We start from the raw sequence: 20,294 nt of genomic DNA on the forward strand, positions 1-20,294 counted from the left end.
TGATTTAGTTATTAAGATGTTCGAATCATAGTGTTTGATGTATTATTTTCAAGACAGTCAGGCATGTACATATGACTTCAATTGTACAGACGTCTTCCACAAAGAGAAAACGACAATAGTGCGCATTTTGTAAATACTATATTAAAAACTACTTAGATTTTCTTGTCACCAAAAAATGTGGATTGACAGACGGAATGACAGATGTTGACCCCCTCCCCCATTTTCATATTGGGTACGAATACAACAAGAGACGTCAGGGCCATATGGGACATAGGGGAGTAAATCTTTATAAAAAATCAATTTGTGTCCACATATTATATATCAACCACATGACCCCTTTAATTTTGAGTCCAAGTGTTGTTTTAACAGATAACATGATGCTGTTATACCTACATTTGTATTACTAGTAAATTTAGAATATCAGTTACTTAATTAAATATTTCTAAAAGATTTTCCCCATGAAATCGTAAACTGGTTTTTAACGTTTCCTGAGACCCAACTATTAGTTATTAGAGGATCGCGGTCTCACAATGTAAAATCTAAACTGTATTACTATTGTAACATTGAAGAGATGAAAATGTGAAACGTTTACGACGACAACTACAAAAAGACGGCAATGATGACAGACAACAGGCAGATATTAATTACTTTAACATTTGCCTTAGGTGAGCTGATTAAGGCTTTGACATCAAGTTATATACAGGTGTAGATGTCCCTTTATAATTAAATGATACATTTATTACTATATGGATTTTTTTCATATATGATAATATGTATTTGTTACAGTGACTCGGTGACTCAAAAAAGATGTTTTACAAAAAAATAAGACGAAATTTACAAAAGTTCGTCATACAGCAGGTTGCACGCAGTAGAAGTCAACACATATCAGTTTACATGTAGTTAAAACTAATCTGGAAACTAAATATGTAAACAAGTTGTTGAGTGTCGTGTGATTGCGATTACTGTCTAAAAATAGTTTTAAAAGTTTTAAAAGAAAAATGAAAACAAGTTTTTTTGATGTCTGAAGGAAGAAATATGCATTTACAAATGAAGTTTAACATATACAATTGATAGTAGTCCATGAAAACTTAAGGTTTCACTGGGGGGGGGGGCAGCTTGCTTATGACACTTGTCACGCTGCACTATATACATTCCCATGCGCTTGCGTGGGTATTAAACAGAACTTAAACTCAATATTTATGTGTTGGCCCAACGCTAATTTCTATTTGTTTCTCTTTAAAGTTTGATTTGTTCACTTTTTAACAGCGTAATATTTCAAAAGTTTTTATTTCATTGGATAAAATAAATAAGTCGTGTACATATTCGATATTTTGGTAAATCATGGGTTTTTGCGTCAACATGTCACTTTAAGAGTAATCGTTATAGCCAAATTAAATGTGAAACAGTCAAAACTATTGACAATCGCTAGTGGAGAAGCCCTGGGAAACTGCTGTCCTCTTTCTATTGCCGGGGGCGACAGAGTCCTGCCTCCTAAATTCAAGGTAACAGATCGTCACGTGACAAACTGTTACACTTTAATGTACATGTATCAACTATATCTCCGTAGTTGCGTGTACATGCTTGGTCATATATAATTACAGATATGTCATAGCTCTCCCTTGATCTGTTACATGTATCGTAGCTTAAGAAAGAGTTATTTTTAAAATTGAATCCTTTCAAAAATTGAGTCACAGTATCAAATAAGTTATTGGAAAAACGTTTGAGTACTCATATTACACATGTATATTTCACATGACTGATGGCAACAATGGAAAATTCTAACTTGTTATGACATCAAAGCACTGTAATCAAGAATATAAAGATGTTGAATGTGGAATATAATTAGCTGTTATACAAACATTGCCAGAGCTAAATTCCGTAGGGAAAGTACCTGTTGTCATATCTTATTATGTTTATTTACATAAAATGGATTTTTTAAAATTAATTTTAAACTTTGTTCAAACAGCTAGTAACCTATTCTTTTATAATTTGTTAACTTGTTTAATTGTAGGGTTTTAATGAAACACTAATGCTAATTAAATTAACCAGTGACTTGTTAGTCTTTCATATCTGCTAAAAGTGATTTGTTAATAGCTTGTTACACTTGTTGCCTTTTTATGGTGATCTTGTAGTAAAGCATTTGACTTCATTGTCCCATTGTGTGTAGCAATGATGGCTTATTACATTTACTCACTTATGACAGTGATAGTAGAAACATGTGAACCAGGTGACTACAGCGAAATAAACTGGCCACAAAGAGTCAGGAGTCAATAATTACGAGAAGTTGAGTTGCAAATGTATTCAGTGAAAATTGTTGGGCAGTTTGGTGTGTGAAATGCTATTGTGCATGATTTCTGGACAGATTTTTTACTGCAACCATCAAATACGTTAACCTAGAATGTCTACAGTCTATCTGTAATCAAGGTTATGAATTTACATAAATATAATTGACATGTATAAAGTGTTAAGACATTTAGATGTTTTCATTTCTCAATCAGTAATTTGCAAGTGCTTGACAGAAATATATATATATATATATATATATATATATATATATATATATATATATATATATATATATATATATATATATATATATATATATATATATATATATATATATAGACATCCTGTCATTTTCGATCCATCTTCAGTCGGTAAAGGAAACGTCGGTATTCGGTGAGAGCTTTATAAAACAAGAAGTTGAGCTGTTTTGGGAAGGGACAGGTGTGTTCACTCGACCACCCAGTCCTTAAACCCATTGCTGTTTGTTGTGTCTTAGTGCTTAGGTGTTCCTGTGAAAGAGCGTATTGGTTTTTTTAAATTGTGTCCTGGTTACCTGATACTACACTTGTTGACTGTTGTTGTAACGAGTAATTGCGGCTTTAATAAATGTTTGTGTAATCAGTCTGAAGTCAGTCTCAATGCTTGATGGTAGATATATTATCTTTATTCTTTAATTCATTTTCTATAATAACACAGAACATGTAGACTTTCGGAAAATTTTATTTAAAAAGAAGACTGCAAATCAAACTAGCAGTTGTATGCCGTAGCGCAATTAATGACTAAAACTTGATTCTTAAAATGGAAATCTAAGTGAACTTGTGAATATATATGTGATTTTTTTTTATTTGAGTCTTTAATATGATACATAACCATTTATACAATACAAGAACAAATATGACAATGCAAGCTTGAATCTAAGTATTAGAAGGTTGGTTTTAACAAATAAAGAATGAGTTGTTCTTAATTTAGCTATACAAATCATCGAGAAGACAGTAACATCACACCTTCAATTATATTTGGTAATATAATATGAAAACCTTATGTATTTCTATACTGTTTAATATAACAGGAAATATGCATAACAGAGTGATATTTTTGTGATCGGCTTCGGCCGTTCACTGTTGTGTCCATATGAGGCATCCGGAAAATGCTTCCACGTGCGCACACATTCCGCTTGCATCGGTAATTCTTATAAAAACTTGAAGCTTTTGTTTAATATTTTTATAACATTTTACTCAGTTTTATTTCAATTCATTTACCTTAAGAGATGCAAACAAACATTCAATACAGTTCGACCTGTTAATTCAAGAATGCACAATTTGTATCACGCATAAGGATTCATTCAGTAATGCAGATGACCTCGATGAACTGACTTCGATCATAAGAAGATGTTCCATGAACTGACCTCGATCTACTGATGTTGCATAATAGTAGCTAGGAAGACGGTTTGATTTATAAACAAGGTTACCTTATAATGCGACCTCAATAGCAAGTTATGATGGCATTCAATGTTTTTCAGTTGCATTAAATTATTTTAAAACAACTCTTTCTTTGTACACGTGTTACGTGAAGAGCCGAGAGCCTACTCAGTATTCTGAAGAAGAAGAAGAAGAAGAAGAACAAGAAGAACAAGAACAAGAACAAGAAGAACTTCAAGATACATTAACATTTAATAATTACGTTAAAAATATAAAACTAGACAAGGAGTTTACGAACGGCTTTCCCCAAATTTATTTCAAAATTAAATTTGTTGACGGTTTATAATGATAAAATTATGGTGTACAGATTCAACATATTCTTTATTTTGTAAAAATTCAGTACTTTTTTCAATTGTTTTTTTTACATCAAACTGATCATGTTGATTGCTTCTAGCTATCTATATATCTTTATTGCCAATCATTCCTTTAAAAGGAATACTTGTTTTTTCATTTGCTTCCCTATATGTTTGCAGTTTCTTTTAGACTAAGGCCTTTTTGTAAATACCTATCAAAGGAAAATAAATAAAGGTGACAAGTAAGGTCAAGATGTGTAAAATGACAAAACGTAATTGCTTGCTAAAATAGACCATTTTTAAGCATGATGTTTGTTTCAATCTAAATTTCGAAAGAGTTTGAACCAATGTAATATTAATTGTAAAGATCAGGCCATAGGAAAGGTATGCATGCAATAATCATTAATAATATTCATTGTTTTACATACATGTTTAAGTTTAAACACAGAAATGAAGGACTGTCATTGTAATAGGAAAGGTCGAGATCACAAAGTCAATTTAAATTACCAAAATGTATTGTATTTTATCTTAAAGATTGATTGATGCAATGAACAAAAAGCGAGACCACATATCCCACTCTCCTCCAATTCATGGCAATGCTACGTATTATGAACAAAACATATGCTCCATCATTGTATAATTGGGCATTAATCTTTTTGAAACCATTTTTAAACTGTTTTGCTCGTCATATTGAAAAATATGAGTAAGAGGAATCAAATCAAACTCAAATCAAATTCCGTTGAAGCTGTGGTCAGCAAACATCTGGAATCTGGGCCTAATGGCTTTTTTTAAAGATTTTAGAAACATTTTTTTTTTGCATTTTTATTGTATTAAAGTTTGGAATGAACACATTTACAAATGTATTGGAACATATACCAGAACGCCACAAATTAATATTACTACATTTTAGCAAACTTGGCCAAAACAATAAGAAAATAAGAATGTTAGTGTGCATGAAATAGCTAGTACAGAATCATCCAAATCACAATTTCCTGTCTTCAAAAATAATTTGATTTACTTTATAATTCTAAAGCTTTTACACAGCTAGGTTAATAGAATTTAATGAACGTGGTCATAAGTCTTTTAAGTTGTTAAAAAAACCCATTTAGCCCTCATCCATGGAACATGACACATACTCTGATTAATTATCAAACGTTAATCAATTATATCTCACATGTTTAACATTTCTGCTTAAACACATTCATACATAGAAAAATAACATGTCAAGATACATCTCTTATCCTTAAGTTGTATAAACAAGTATAAATTGTAAATTGTTTATAAAGAAACTTGTTATATTTTCCACCTTTACCTTGGAATTTTTGTTTAGGAAATTCTAACAAAAGCAAGCTAAGTAAGATGATCTGATTTTTTGTTCAACAGACAAGTTACTTCATGGTATTAGTGCTCCGGCCTTAATTGATGCATCCGCTAAAAGATAGGGAAATAAAATGTATATCAACCAGATATTAGAAATGCTCATTTCTATTTAATACACTATTCTCCAAATTCGATATTATAGCCATCGAATCTGTTTCTGGCAGGTCATAAATTTGTGTGACCAGTAGAATAAGGGCAAATGCGGCCAAAACTACAAATATTTTCCATCATTGTTAACTACTTTTCATAGACTTGCCCCATCCCGAAACAATAATGCTTTCACCCGATCGCAAATACTTTACCCCGGCCTAGAACTAAAAGTTAGCATCTAAAATTTGAATTTTAAATCATTAAACGCCCTAGGTCATTATATACCAGCTTCAAAAGAATCAAACCGCTGTAAATGTAAACAAGGGTCTCATGGGCCACATCGCTCACCTGACCAACACTATCCATAATAATATCAGTTTTTTATATCATTAAGTCATAACGAAAATCAATCGCAAGTTCTCGGACCTTTCCGGTGGAGCTCAGAAAAACCTCGAATGCACATTAATGTATAAACATAACATTTTTAAAAACGTTTTACTCATCTAAAGAAGGATCGGCCAGACAGCTTTGTGTGCCATTTTTGCTATATTTTAGGGAAATTTTTGATTTTCATGAAGTGTAGCTAACATATCATTAGATTTTAAAATATGTTATCTTGATATCAATTTTTTTTTCAAAAAGGGGGTTTGTCATCGACGCTTAGGTAATGCATTCGATGTGGTTTTTTCTGACCTTTGCCTAAAAGACCCTAGAAGTCGCGATTGACATATCTGGGCAAGTTAGAAGAATAGATCCTGTATAAAAAAAATTGTGAATTTTTTCCTCTAGATATTCTTATGTTATGCATTGTGCCCTTTTATACCAGGGCGATTGCATAGCTATATCACATATCAAGAATTGCAGTTCTCAAGAAAATCAGATTTAAACCCGTATGAGACCCAATAATTGTCCAGAGGCCATAGTCTAAACAGTTGAGAATCAACAATACGTCAAGAAGCGTGCATAAAAGTAATACCATATATTATTGCACTTGCGCTTTTGAGAACAGTTTCTTTTCCTATGTAAACTTGTACCTCCTCCATTGTGGCCCCGCCTTTCCCTCACGGATCATTATTTAAACAATAACAATTGGCACCATGGCTAGCACGGCTAACCAGGCTCACAAGACTACATGCAAAAAAATGATATGACCAGAATGGCAAGCACTTCTCCTGGGGTTGACCCTTGGACATATCTTTCATTTTCCTCATCACCTATAGGCTCAGCCATTCTGTAATAGGATAAGCTGCATGATTATTATTATTATGCATTGCAACTAAATTACTTTTGTAATTAAATGGTTTTTCAAGGCCACAGACAAATCAGAAAAAAGTGATAATAAAGGGTTTGAAAATAAATATATCATATGTGATGGGATTTTGAACAATAACTGGAATTGTTTTGGAAACACACATTAGTATAATTGCTCCACAACCTTAGTGTAACAGTGTTTCAAGGAATCAGCTTCAAAACTTTGGTATACGTTAACATCTGTAATGATAGTGACTAGCTATTTTTTACATCATATTGTACATTGGGTGCATCAAGTGACTGTCGAAATAGCTCTTCCTACAGTTTTCAAGAAAGGGCCTTATTTGCAGTTAAGATGTACACATATGCACCCTGGACATAAGCACCATACCTGATTTTTTAATTATTAAACGAAATTGTGACCCTGATTATTTTAGGTTGGAGTTTGCTTTGCTTGTGCAAATGCCTGGAATATAGGTGGAATTTGGCAAAATCTTCAAATTCAAATTATTTTGGGCAGAAACGGAATTGTGTAAAGTTACGCCTCAGTAGAAAAGGACGCTTCATTTCAAATTTTAGGGTGTCATTTTTGCTGGCGTAAAGTGCTAAAAACATTGAAACAAAATTTTGCCTGGAAATTCAAGCAGGAGTGCAATCCCCTGATAAGTCAAAATCCATGCATGACTTGTGTTGGGGAAATTTCAGTAAGGCTAATTGTCAATTAAGTGTACACTCATGACAGTATTTGAAAATCCTAGACGAAAAGAAATGGCTATGTAAGTTTGTAAGTCACTTTATATTGTTTATAAATAGGACTTTCAAAGCGTTAACCTAACCTTTTCCATGCGTCATTTCATTTTCCAGGCCTATATTTATCCAGGCGAAATTATTTTACCAGGTGTACTTGTAGGGATACCGTTAACACAAAAAAAACATTATCAACTCTCCCCTTGTTGAACAAATAGCATAGATATGAATTAGCATATTTCTAAATTGATCACATTCACATTACACATGGCATTTTATGTCATATGGTCATACCTAATTTAATGCGAACCTCTTTCTGCACAAAAATAGAAAAAATAGAATATCCCAATACTACATGTACGTACATGTTTACCGTAATATTTATTTCACCTTAAAATTATTGTTATACATGTAATAGGTCAAATTGACTCGCTATAAAGTTATACTCATATTCCCTTTGTTTTTGCATTTCAATCTTGAAAGAAATGTTATTACAACTTACAATGGGGAAATATTTTCAATTGCAAGTCAGAGGCACCTGGGGCATGATCAGCAGAGTTCTTCCCAAACGTTGTGTTGTATATAAGGGGGATTTCGGCGAGGGCTCGCAAGCACCCGCTCTGCTGATTTTATACATTTTTCGAATAAAAAAAAACAAACTCTTAACTACACATCTTGGATCTTCCTGTTCTGTCACATCAGTGCATGAAACTCAGTAAATGTAATGGATTTCAGGCGGCGTTAGGTCAGGTTTTGTGTCAGTCCAAAGGAAAACCCAAGATAATGATACGTATGTATCTTATGTTCGGTAGACCTAGATAGGGGTATCAATTTTAATATTGCAAGGAACTTATATAACAAATAGTGCCTGTGATACATGAATTGCAATGAACTTTTGATCAATGCTTTACCTCAATAAAAAAGAAAAGAGTCAATGCTTTTATATTATAGATGTGGTTTGGGATTTTTCATGTTGATAGTACATATAGGAACCAATCTTTACTTACCCATGGCTGATACTATGCAAATGTATATAAAGCAAACTCATTGGATCACTTTAATGCAAATCTGTACAAATGAAAAAAAATTGGTACTACTATCTGTATCATAATCAACTGTTATTATTGTTTTAGAAATGAAGAAATGCAACTGCGGAAAGCAAGTACAAACATTAATTGTTGTTTACATCCACATAGCACTATCATCTTTTCATCTGGCTAAGAGCACAATAGGATTTTTTAATTGTGATTAACTAACCTCTAGTAGGTATTTATCTCCTATTCTGTTTATTCATTATCTGCATCAGTAATATCAATCCAAGCAAAATGGCGGCGCATGCTGAATTTTAAGATGAATATTTTTATTTCTTAAATATATTACAAAACCTTTCTCAGTAAAGTGCTATGAGAGAAAGACTTCAGAGACGTTTTGGCCCCTAAATTAAGGGGCCATCCTGTTTTTTTTATGTCCAATGAAAGATTTTTTTAAAATAAATTTTAATTGTTCAACATGTCTATTCCTATGACTCTGGAGGTTTCCCCGGGAAGCTGCCAGGAGGACAGACTTTGTAAGACAGACTTTCCTTAGACCGCCTGGAATTTTTAAAGAAAGAAATAATCAGGCCAATGGTAGGTTGGATCCTCGGGTTTTATAATTCAGGTATTTTAGTTTCAACGTTGAATAAGAAATCTATATTTTGCAAAATCATGACTTTTTCCAAACGAAACTCAATTGAATCATAAAACTATACATTATAAAAATGTTATCATGCGTTACGTAATTAGGGGTTTTAAGGGGCCAGAAGTCCAAAACTTCGATCAATTATATCTCAAAAAGGACAAATATTTTGAGAAACAATATAGAATAAAAGATGCTTAGAATGATGTTTTAAACATTATTCAATTATAAAAGTGTCGTTATCTTTCCCCAATAAGGAGATAAGGGGTCAGTCCTTAAAATGTCTTATCCCAGATAGCTTAAAAATGGTAACGAATTTCTAAACGCTTGTTGAATAAAATATGTTTAATATCAAAAGACCTTTCATATGATGTCAGGAAAAAGAGGCTGGGCCTTTATTTAAGGGACCAAAGGGGCTTTAAAGTCTTTCTTCCATAGCACTTAACTGTGAAATATTTTGTAATATGTTTAAGAAGCAAACATGTTCATCTTACACATATTGAACTATACATTATAATAACTTTATCGTGCAATACATATTTAGGGGTTTTAAGGGGCCAGGAGTTCAAAATCTCGATCAATTATATCTCAAAAAGGACAAATACTTTGAAAAGCAATATGGAATAATAAAAGCTTAGCATGAAGCTCTAGTCAATATTCAACCATCGAAATTTTGTCATATGATCCCAATTATGAGATTAGCGGTCAGCCCCTAAAACAGTCTTTACAAAACACCGGTAACAAATTTTTGAACACTTGTTGAACAAAATATTTTAATATCAAAAGAGCTTCCATTTGATATCAAGAAAAAGGGCTGTCCCTCAAATTAGGGACCAAAAGAGCTCTAAAAGATTTAATCCATAGAACTTCACTGAGAAATATTTTGTTATATGTTTAGGAAGCAAAAATGTTTATCTCACATTTATTTAACAGTAAATTATAATTATTTTATCATGCGTTCCGTAATTAGGGGTTTTAAGGGACCTGGCTCCGGGATCATGAAACTGTCTTAAATTTGTTAGAATTTTGTCTTAAATGTAAGATTTAGACCTTGTTAAGATTGCTTACTTAAGTGGATCACAAAACGATCTAAGAAAAAACTTAGGTAAGATTTGTCTTAGCTTAAACTTCATAGTAACTCACGCGATTTTAGACCGAATTTGTTAAAAGTGAAACTCTTCTTCGTTTAAAGATTCCTGTCGGCTGCATCGTAAACATTATTATATATCACAAAGTTAAAAAATTATATTTAAAAGATGCTTCAGACAAATATTAGCATAGTTTCTAACTGGATAATATGTCAGTCATTATACAGACGTGTTTACACACTTTCACTCTAACAAAGGGAAATAACTTCAATAGCAAGTCCACAAAGGGAAAAACCTAGACTATAAATAGAAAACCCGAGGACGAGGGAGCCGCCTTCTTTGCTGATCATTTCTTCATAAAAATCCAACTAGTGTCGCCATTTTGAACTTACTTAGTCACAATCTGCATAATAGCAGTCTTAAGATTTGCGACAATATTTCAGACTTAACCGTACATTTTTGTAAGTCATTTTTTGTGATCCACTTTAAGAACAATCTTAAAATTTAAGTGCAAATTTAATGACTTAAGTCTGATTTAAGATTTAAGACAGTTTCATGATCCCGGAGCCAGAAATCCAAAACTTTGATAACGTATCTCAAACAAAACAAATATTTTAAAAAGCATTATTTTGAAAATCAATATAGAATAAAAAATGCTGAAAATGATATTCCTAACAATATTCAACTATCAAAATTTTGTTATGTTGCCCCGATAAGGAGATAAAGGTTCAAATATCAAAGTCAATGTCATATTACCTTAAAAAAAGCGCACGGAAGACCTCCTCGTTGCTCGCAACGAGATCATGTTTAGTTTAGTATTATTTTTGTTAAAATATATATTGCGTCCGTGTTGAAAGAAATAATTGAATGGAGAAAATTGTAACGTAATGGGTTGTCCCAAAGAATTAACAAGCCCACTTTAAAGGATCTTTATTTGATCTGAAAAAATTCGGGGATTTAACCCTGTAATATATTTAATAGATATCGAGCAATGTAAACAAATGTGTTTCAGGATGAAAAAATACAAATATACATACAGGTATAGTACATTGCTGCTCAGATTTCACTAATTAAACTCTTTGCAAAGAATGAAAAATGGTCACAATATCTATTATTTTTCCAAGTTAAGTAAGAGTTACTCTCCTTGATCGCAATTTACCAAAATAAAAATGTAGAAATATGAATAAGGCTATAAAATATCAGAAGCCACTAGCATGAATAACTGAATAATGATACATGTAACTTTGTAAGCGCATAAGAAATATGGAATTATAGGAATAGTATTTTGTTTCTAATTGTATATATGTAAAATATAAATAAAGCGTAGCATGGTGATGCTGAGGATAGTGTGGATGATGAAAATTGAATAATGCATTGTTATTCGTTTTGCATTAACGTCTTTTTACGCTTTCCGCCGCAAATAATGTAAGTGGCCTTCTAGTTATTACCATGAATGATTATTTCTTAATTGACCTTTGTCCTAGGACATTCAGTAATAAATAACATAAACTTTACCATCGTTAGTCTCCTTTCCTGACCTCTTAAGGTTCAACGTCATCCTCACTCATCATCCAAAATAGAAACATTTATTGAGCAACTTCTAGGAGAAATGAGGCGTTTCTTTATATCTGGTGACAATAAGAATATTATGGTGCTTCTGATGGTTATTAAAGCACTTTATTAAATTTACGATCGGTAAAATATGAACGGTTGATATCCAAAATATGCATCATCAGAACAATTCAAAACATTATCAAAAAAATATTTTGTCTATGTAGAACGCATGTGATTATTTTTTGTGCGCTATAGATAATATGTCATGCCCAAGAGATAATAAAGGTATATAGGTATAACACCATAAGCTCGAGATAATTGCATGTGCAGGTATGTTTTGTGCACGAGATATCTACATGTACTAGTGTATTAAAACTAGGTAGAGCGAAGATTCAAACAATCATTGCTATCAAAGCGAATATTAGGTTGTACTGTATGGTGGATAACACATGCATAGATACATCTATTCAGAAGGCAGGTATACCAGGGCTCTATGGATGGGTGGAACACAAAGGTTATATAAAGTATATCATTAAAGAGACAAGGGAAAGAATGAAGAACTTTGCAGCAGTTTGGTTTGACCCTGCAAGGCAGTGCCTATGTATCTGACCACCACAAGCTGACTGAGTCGGCAATGGATCTGTACCATATAATATGTATTACGGTGCGACCGTTGGGGCGAGCGCAGCATGTGATAAAATAATGAATTATGATAAAACAATAAGAATAAAACTAGCGACGTAAAGTAAATGAATTTGAATGCAGCATAAAATAAACACGCCTATTTTTTCCGGTAAACTTTCATCATTAATAATTCATAAGATTTTGTTTTCTATTTATATATTCAATTTATCTCGGATAAATCTAAATGTTGTTGAATAATAAAGATTTTAACATAATGTACATTACAGTTTATTTCCTCTTTTCTTGCAGCAGACATTTTTCTTAAACTTACATAAAAAAAATTGACTTATCACAGAGTCCCCCCTCCCTCGTTTAAAAAAAATCAAAGGACTATGTGCGGTATGGTCAAATATCTGCCCCCGATTTCAACCAATTTTTAAATAGTATCGTATAAAAATAAAATCTTCACAAATCATTGTATAGAGGATGCCTATAACGTTAATCTTGATTTTAGTCATCATTGCTCATTCGCTGTTTATCTATGACGTCACCCAAATGACCTAATTCCCGCAAATTTCCAAAAAATAGAAAATATTCTCATTTTTGCTCTATATTTTGCATTTGGAAGTATAGAGCGCAGGTCTGCTCAAATGCGATTTTAACACATGTTTTTCTTCAGATAGTTACACACATTATACTAAAAAATGGTACTTGAGCAAGCCTGCGCTCGATGTTTCCCAGTCGAAAAATCATCGGAAAACACCCATATTTTGCTACAAAACATCAATTTATCAAAATGATGCAATCTTCATGACGTCATTTCTACATTATGACGTCACTGTGGTGATAACCTTTTACACCTTTATTTCCAATATGATTTCAACTATCTTACACCTTATTTATAAAACTCTTTCTAAAACTTTGATTTTGGGGGCAAAAAATGCATAAAACCGCACATAGTCCTTTACGTATAAAAACAACTTGCTGATCATATAAGGAAAATGGATTCCCCGGGAGCATGAAATAAATGGAAGTGAAAATAAAGACACTATTGAGCAGCTAAAGAGCTAAAGGCATACTACGCACTCCTAATTCTTCATCCGGATTAGAATTTTCCTGACTTTGAGAATTTTTTTCTTTTTGCTTGCGAAGAATTTTTGAATGATGTTCCCACGCCCCCTTTTAAAAAAGATTCCTGGAAATTACCGTAAATATAGTGAATAAAATAAATGTGAGCATTCATCCAAATAAGAGCAAGTTACAGCTGTTTCCTATCTTTGAAGAAATGTCCCCATTCGTTAGCTCTGCAAGATTTTGAGAAGATTTTGGTATTTATATTTCAGCAGATTTACAATAACTACTTAGAGTAATTTCCCCTTATTGTGACGTCAAAGTTCACGTCGGTCAAGTGTCGTCTGTCTCTTTGAAAACACCCTTAAAAAATAACTCTGCGAAATATACTGTCTTGTTTACTTAAAAGCATTATGTTCTTGAAATTACATAATTTATCTGTTTCTCAAATTAGTTTTACTTTGATTCTCGCGAGATGGTATCCAGTCTAGTGAGATCGTCCGACATTGAGGAATTGCATTGTGGGTCGAAATTTACTGACGCCGAAAATTTCTGTCGGATCAATGTGTAAGAAATCCATTGTGACGTCACTCGAAAGGACGATAACTCCGTTAGTCTTATGTAATGGAATTTGCGTTGTGTCGGCAGTATATTTACAATGCATGTACAAAATCTTTTATCTTGTTCTCGTGAGAGTGTGAAATGGGACACCATGATTACAGGGAACTACTGGGATGATTAAAACAAGGCATTACTGGTCCGATTTACTGACGCCAAAAAAATCCGTTGAATGAATGTGCAAATAGTCCGAATTTTCTATTCACACACGCCTTGCCGGTAGAGCTCGCTTCGCTTAAAGAGATTGTGAAGAGCTGCTTTTGAGGAATACAAATATGTTCCACTGTTGACGAGTTTAAACCAAATTCAAAAAAAAAAAGTTCAGAAAGGGGTGGTCAGAGGATCCAGAATCTCTCATATTATGTTTTTAATACGAATGTAAATGTTGGCCAGAAAGGGAGGCAAGAGGGCCAAACATGTTCTAAGGGATTTACAACACCAATCAGAGGCTTCACGAAAAACATCACAATGACACGAACGGCCAATATAAGGCAGGTATGATATATCAGAACTGGGAAATAGCGTCACCTTGACAAGTTTGCAAATTCAAGCCACAACAAGAGGCCCATGGGCCACAAATCGCTCACCTGAACAATAGTCCTTGTATCATTTTAATTATTTCGAAAGGGTTTATTATGAAGTGAACCCTGAATAAATATTGTAAAACTCATATATTTCAAGATTTTGCCATATATTAAACAATACATAAAAAGAAGAAACAATTTTATCTTTTGCATGTTTTTATTCATAGTTATTTTACACATCAAATGAGATTGAATTTTAAGCTCTGAAATACCCATTTGCAGTAAAAAATCCCATTTCACTGAAAAAATTGAAAAATATTCGTTAAATAATTAAAAGATGATATTGGCATCTGTTTTGTATTTCAATCATTAAAAGCTTCTTTATCGATTCATCAAATAAAAATATTGCAGGTGTGATGAGGACATTAGGCATGTTAGATTTTGCAATGTCATCGATCATCTGTCTTATAGACTAAACTAAAAAAAACATGGAAAGTCTATATATAGTTGACTTATCAAGTCAAAGTCTATCAATGATTCCTACTTTTTTTTCCATAACCATTTTTATATTTTGTTCCTTTATCTTTCCTAACTCTGTGTTTGTGAATCAAAACTTCGTAAAAACCAAGATCCACACCTTTTTGAAGTTGTTTGAATTTATGATCTTTGATTCCGATCACTTGGATCCCGATATGTGAGTAATTGATGTCGGGATCGACATTCCAAAAAAACCAAAAAACTAGTCGATAAACATACACATTTATTTCCAGATAATTTAACTATAATACACTTATCATGGAAATTTCTTTTTTCTTTTTTTTTTTGAATACTTCTTTTAATGAAAAAATGTTTTAAACAATTTAGAATCTGCACTATCTTAGAATGATTGCATAGTAATCTGACAAACTGTAGCATTGTAATTCTTAAAAAGAAGAGTTTAAATACATTTTCCCATTATATAAGTCTATGTTAAACTTTGAACATATTTTGGAACCGTACGTAGTATTAGTCCGGGGATCACGGTTTTCACAATTTAGAATCAACACTATCTTAGGGTACTTGTATAGTAATCTCACTAATTTTAGCACTGTAGTCCTTGAGGATACATTTTTTAAAACATTTTCCCTCATACATGTATATTTCTATGTTATAAATTGGTCTTTTTAAATCAACTTTGAACCCCTCTTGGGACCCCAGTATTGACCTGAGGATCCCGATTTTTACAATTTAGAATTTTCACTATATATACAAGCTTTGGTGTAAATATTGCACATATTTTGTGCAGTGGTTCTTAAGAAGAAGATTTTTAAGACACCCACCCAATTTTCGCAATTTCGCAATTATCTCCCTTTTAAAAAGGGTTGTCCCCTTTATTTTAACAATTTAGAATCCCCTTCCCATAAGGATGCTTTGTAGCAAGTTTGGTTAAATTTGGCTCAGTGGTTCTAGAGAAGAAGTCAAAAACGGGAAAAGTTTACAGACGGACGGACGGACGACGGACAACAGGTGATCAGAAAAGCTTACTTGAACCTTCGGTTCAGGTGAGCTAAAAACTAGAACAATGTCTTGCATTCAAGAAAGGGTGTTGCAGGGCAACTTAAGAAGAACGTTAAAACGATGAGATCCCATTAATAATACATGTAAAATGAATTTTAAACACAATTTTGCATACACGCATACATATAATCACCGATCTTCAAGATAAATTTTGTATTTTATTAGTTCTTAAGAATAGTCATTATGGTAATAGTACTTATGCAATAAACGAAAATATAAATCCAAAACATCACAAAATCAATGGCGGACGATACCTCATTCCAGGTATATGTTATTGGATCATCATATGTCTTCATGTCCTGAATCTCCTTGTTTTGTTCATATACTGGGGTAGCTTTATCCTTACATGATACTTTGGCTTTAAACTTTTTACAAAATGCGGCGTTAACTAGAAGTTTGAATGGTGTATATACTTTCTGCTGCTCAGATTTATGGCGAAGCCGCAGTTGTACCGCTGAAATGACGAGTGCTATTCCTCCCATAAAGATTTGAATCTGTAGGTATTTTGATAGATACGGCGTGCTGTCAGAGTTGGCCGGTAGTTCAGAGCTTATGATTGTCAAGAAGACGATGAAACCTAAAGCTACAGTTACACAGTAGGACATCTTCTCTCCGGCATCGGCTGGAATGATGAAAACCAGAATGTTCAATACACCTAGAAACAGAATCGGTGTGACAAGATTTCCGACGTAAAAACCAGGTTTTCGCTTCAGATTTAGGGTATATGTTACTATACTGTTGGATCCAGAATTGTCGATGTTTTGTGACGTTGACGTGATTTTCCAAACTTTGTTGACTTTGTAGTCATCCATTTCAACACTACTGCTTGATGAACTCAGTGTTACCTGGTATGTATAGTGTGACCACATAGTGAACTGAATATTGCATGTCTGTGTATCGAATGGAAAATACGTAACGTCAATGGAACACTGTGACTGAAACACTTGATAAGGTTTCCAAGAAAGAGTTCCATCGAATGCAAGTACTACGTAATAAAAAGAGCCGCCTAGTTCTTTGAACTCGGTAAAACCATTTTTCAAGACAAAGTCCGGCTTCCACACCCAGTTTTGTGGCAACGTTAGTTTGTTTATCCGAAATTCGGTTCTGTCCCAGGTGAGGAACTCGTCCTTCCATGAAAGCGTCAGGTACGCCGTGGTGACGAGTTTCTCCTCCAGTTCGTCTAGCTTGTTTATACTTAGCAAGTTAAAAGACACTTTCAGGTCCGTCGGAGACACTTGGTTTGAGGCCGGTCTTAAGCTTTTGTCGTAGGCATTTGTGGCAAATATGTATTTTGTCAAATTCTTGACTTCATCCGCGGTAAAGGCCAACGAGAATGGTGGAAACAGGACCAGAAAGGACACAACATGCAGCATTTTGCCCCGTTTAGGTATTCACCTCATTACAACTGCTCAACTATCTAGTTTGGCCTCCCAATTGATTGTTAAGTGCTTAATAGGTTTGAAATCCGCAAACAAAAGAAAACAGTAATGAGTTTATTGATAATCAATTTCTCTAAAGTTGATTAAAATGTTTTCATAGATTGACTAGCTTAATGATTCATTTTGATTTCACAAAGCATTTATCTTTACTATGAACAATTACTTGACGGGGGGAAATTATTGACGTACATCTTAAAACCTTGTTTCCTTTTTTGGTTGCAATAGGTAGATCGTACTGACCTTTATGATGTATGAGCAAATCCGTTCTGTTGTAAATGTATTTATTATTGAAGATTAAAATTTAAATTAAAATAAAAACTAAAAAATAAAATTCTCTACAAATTAATATTTAATCAATATATTTTTCATCGTTGAAGCGAACAAAATAACCTGTTAATGTAGGTGTTCTTTTTTATGTCATCGACTAGAAACGCATATATAGGCTTTAAAGCGACAGTGCACACAGAATGCTTTATACAATTAACATCAATGCAAACATAAAGATAAGCATTGAAAACGCGTGGTATTTAATTTTTTCTGCCCAGCCTAGCTGTATTCTAGGACCGACGACATTCAACAATAAGCATTCAATTAAGCATTGAATGGCTGCTTTTTTTTTTTTAGATGTCATCGGCCATATAACGGTGCAGACAAATTGAATATCGCGCGTTAGTGAAGTAAGATAATTTGTTTGCACTGCTTGCACCCCTGCGAATGTGTTCGGAAAGTTTTCTTTATCGTTGTAAAGTATGTAATAAATTCAGATATGTTCGAATGTGAGTACAGGAAACTCCCCCGAGATTTGTTCAGTTCCTGTGAAATTTCGAGCAGAAGTATAAGTGTTCATGTAATCTCAAAATACATAAGTTCTGGTCGTTTTTTATATCATATCCTACTTTGAGTTATATTAAAACATGAAAAGATATAGCTGCAATAATGAAGCCCTCTCCCGATTTTTAAAAAAAAAAAATTATTTTTTTTTTTTTTGGGGGGGGGGGGGAGGGCTACAACTCCATAGGATCTCCGTAACGGTGCAAGTGCGGGAGTGATTCACTCCCGCAACGATTTCGTCTCAAATCGTTTATAAATGACAATAACATTTGCATTTCTTTCCTGAACTCAAACGTTATAGATGTCTATGGCATAAAATAATCCAAAAATATCAAGTATAGTCCATATATCGGTTATTTTTCGTGTATGTCAACAACGAAAGTTGAATTTGTCCGCCATGTTTACTGACCATGACCGGTTTTATTTTGGGACAGCCAATTATAATTCAGGAGCAGATCTTGAACTGAATATAGGAATTCCCCTATTTTAAACATAATTAACGCAGTAAATATGAATTTTCCATTATATACCATTTCCTTAAATTATGTTTTAGTGATATAACGAGGTAAGATCGATTATTTACTCTGACATTCACGTTATCAAGCCCATCAAAACTCCAAGCGTACATCCCATAAAATCACGCGAGAACTGTCATGTTTGCTGAAAAAGACGACTGGTAAACATGCTGATGTGTTGTATCTGGTTTTGTTTTATATACAGTTAATTTGTTCAACCTGAATTAAAAATCATTCTATCTAAAGGAAGTCAAATATAAAAGTCAGCCGCATTAAAAAAAACAATTTTGTGGAATTGTAGCCCTCTCCGGTAAACATCAGATATAGAAAATCGGAGAGGGCTAGATTATTGCAGCTAGAAAAGATATGTCTCATTGTATCATCTAGCGGTTATTTAACCTAACTAATAATATTCAGAAAACAGTTATCGTTCGTGTTCAACCACTCTACCCTGGTTGAAAATATCAACAGTGGGTTGCCTAATAAAATCATAGCCATGTTTGATGCTTTTGGTGTACATAACCATGCTTTTTATATAATGAATGTGTGTCTGTTTCGGAAAAAAAACTTACTATATCGAACCCATTTCAAGGAACATTCTGCATAAAACAGTATTGTCTGTTCAGTATTGATGCCATTTCTAGGTCAGGCGCGGATCGAAAATTAATCCTAAGGAAAGGACCGCCTTTTATAATGTTAATTGTTGCAAGAGCAGAAAACCCTATATTTTCTATTGTCACATTTATTACTAGAGCTCAATTTATCCACCAATCAATGGAGATATTGTTTAATATTAATAAACGTCTAGATTTTATGTTTGACTACAAGTACTTAGATTCCAGGAAATAGACTACAGTCATTTCAAGCATATCTTTTACAACATACACCATAGCATAGCATTGCATTGAAATCTCATAGCATAGCATTGGAATCTCATAGCATAGCATTGGAATCTCATACCATAGCATACAATCTCATAGAATCACATTCGTCATATCATACCATAGCATACCATAGCATAGCATACAACATTATTTTAACTCGGTTTTAAATGTTTTTATTTGAAAAAATAAATGTTTACATACTAGATTTGTTGTAAAATTTGGCTTCTTATTATTTAACTTCGAAATGTGTGGGAACTCTTCTGTGTATGGAGGCGTTTTTGTTCAAATCTCATAGCATACCATAGCATACCATACCATATCATTAAGCCCTTCATTTCAATTTCTTATAGCATAGCATACAAATCTCTTAGCATACCATACAAATCT

The 20,294-nt window shown here is 33.1% G+C and overlaps 1 protein-coding gene across 1 annotated transcript; it reads right to left on the reverse strand.

Moving 5' to 3' along the window:
• Positions 1-14,812: 14,812 nt before the first annotated feature.
• Positions 14,813-17,684, reverse strand: LOC128158933 (neuronal acetylcholine receptor subunit beta-2-like). The gene has a single exon (XM_052821924.1). The coding sequence runs from the start codon at positions 17,609-17,611 to the stop codon at positions 16,400-16,402; it is 1,212 nt and encodes a 403-aa protein (XP_052677884.1). The 5' UTR covers positions 17,612-17,684; the 3' UTR covers positions 14,813-16,399.
• Between the last annotated feature and the right edge of the window lie 2,610 nt (positions 17,685-20,294).

The sequence above is a fragment of the Crassostrea angulata genome, chromosome 8 (genome assembly GCF_025612915.1).
Source record: "Crassostrea angulata isolate pt1a10 chromosome 8, ASM2561291v2, whole genome shotgun sequence".
NCBI classification, from domain to species: domain Eukaryota; kingdom Metazoa; phylum Mollusca; class Bivalvia; order Ostreida; family Ostreidae; genus Magallana; species Magallana angulata.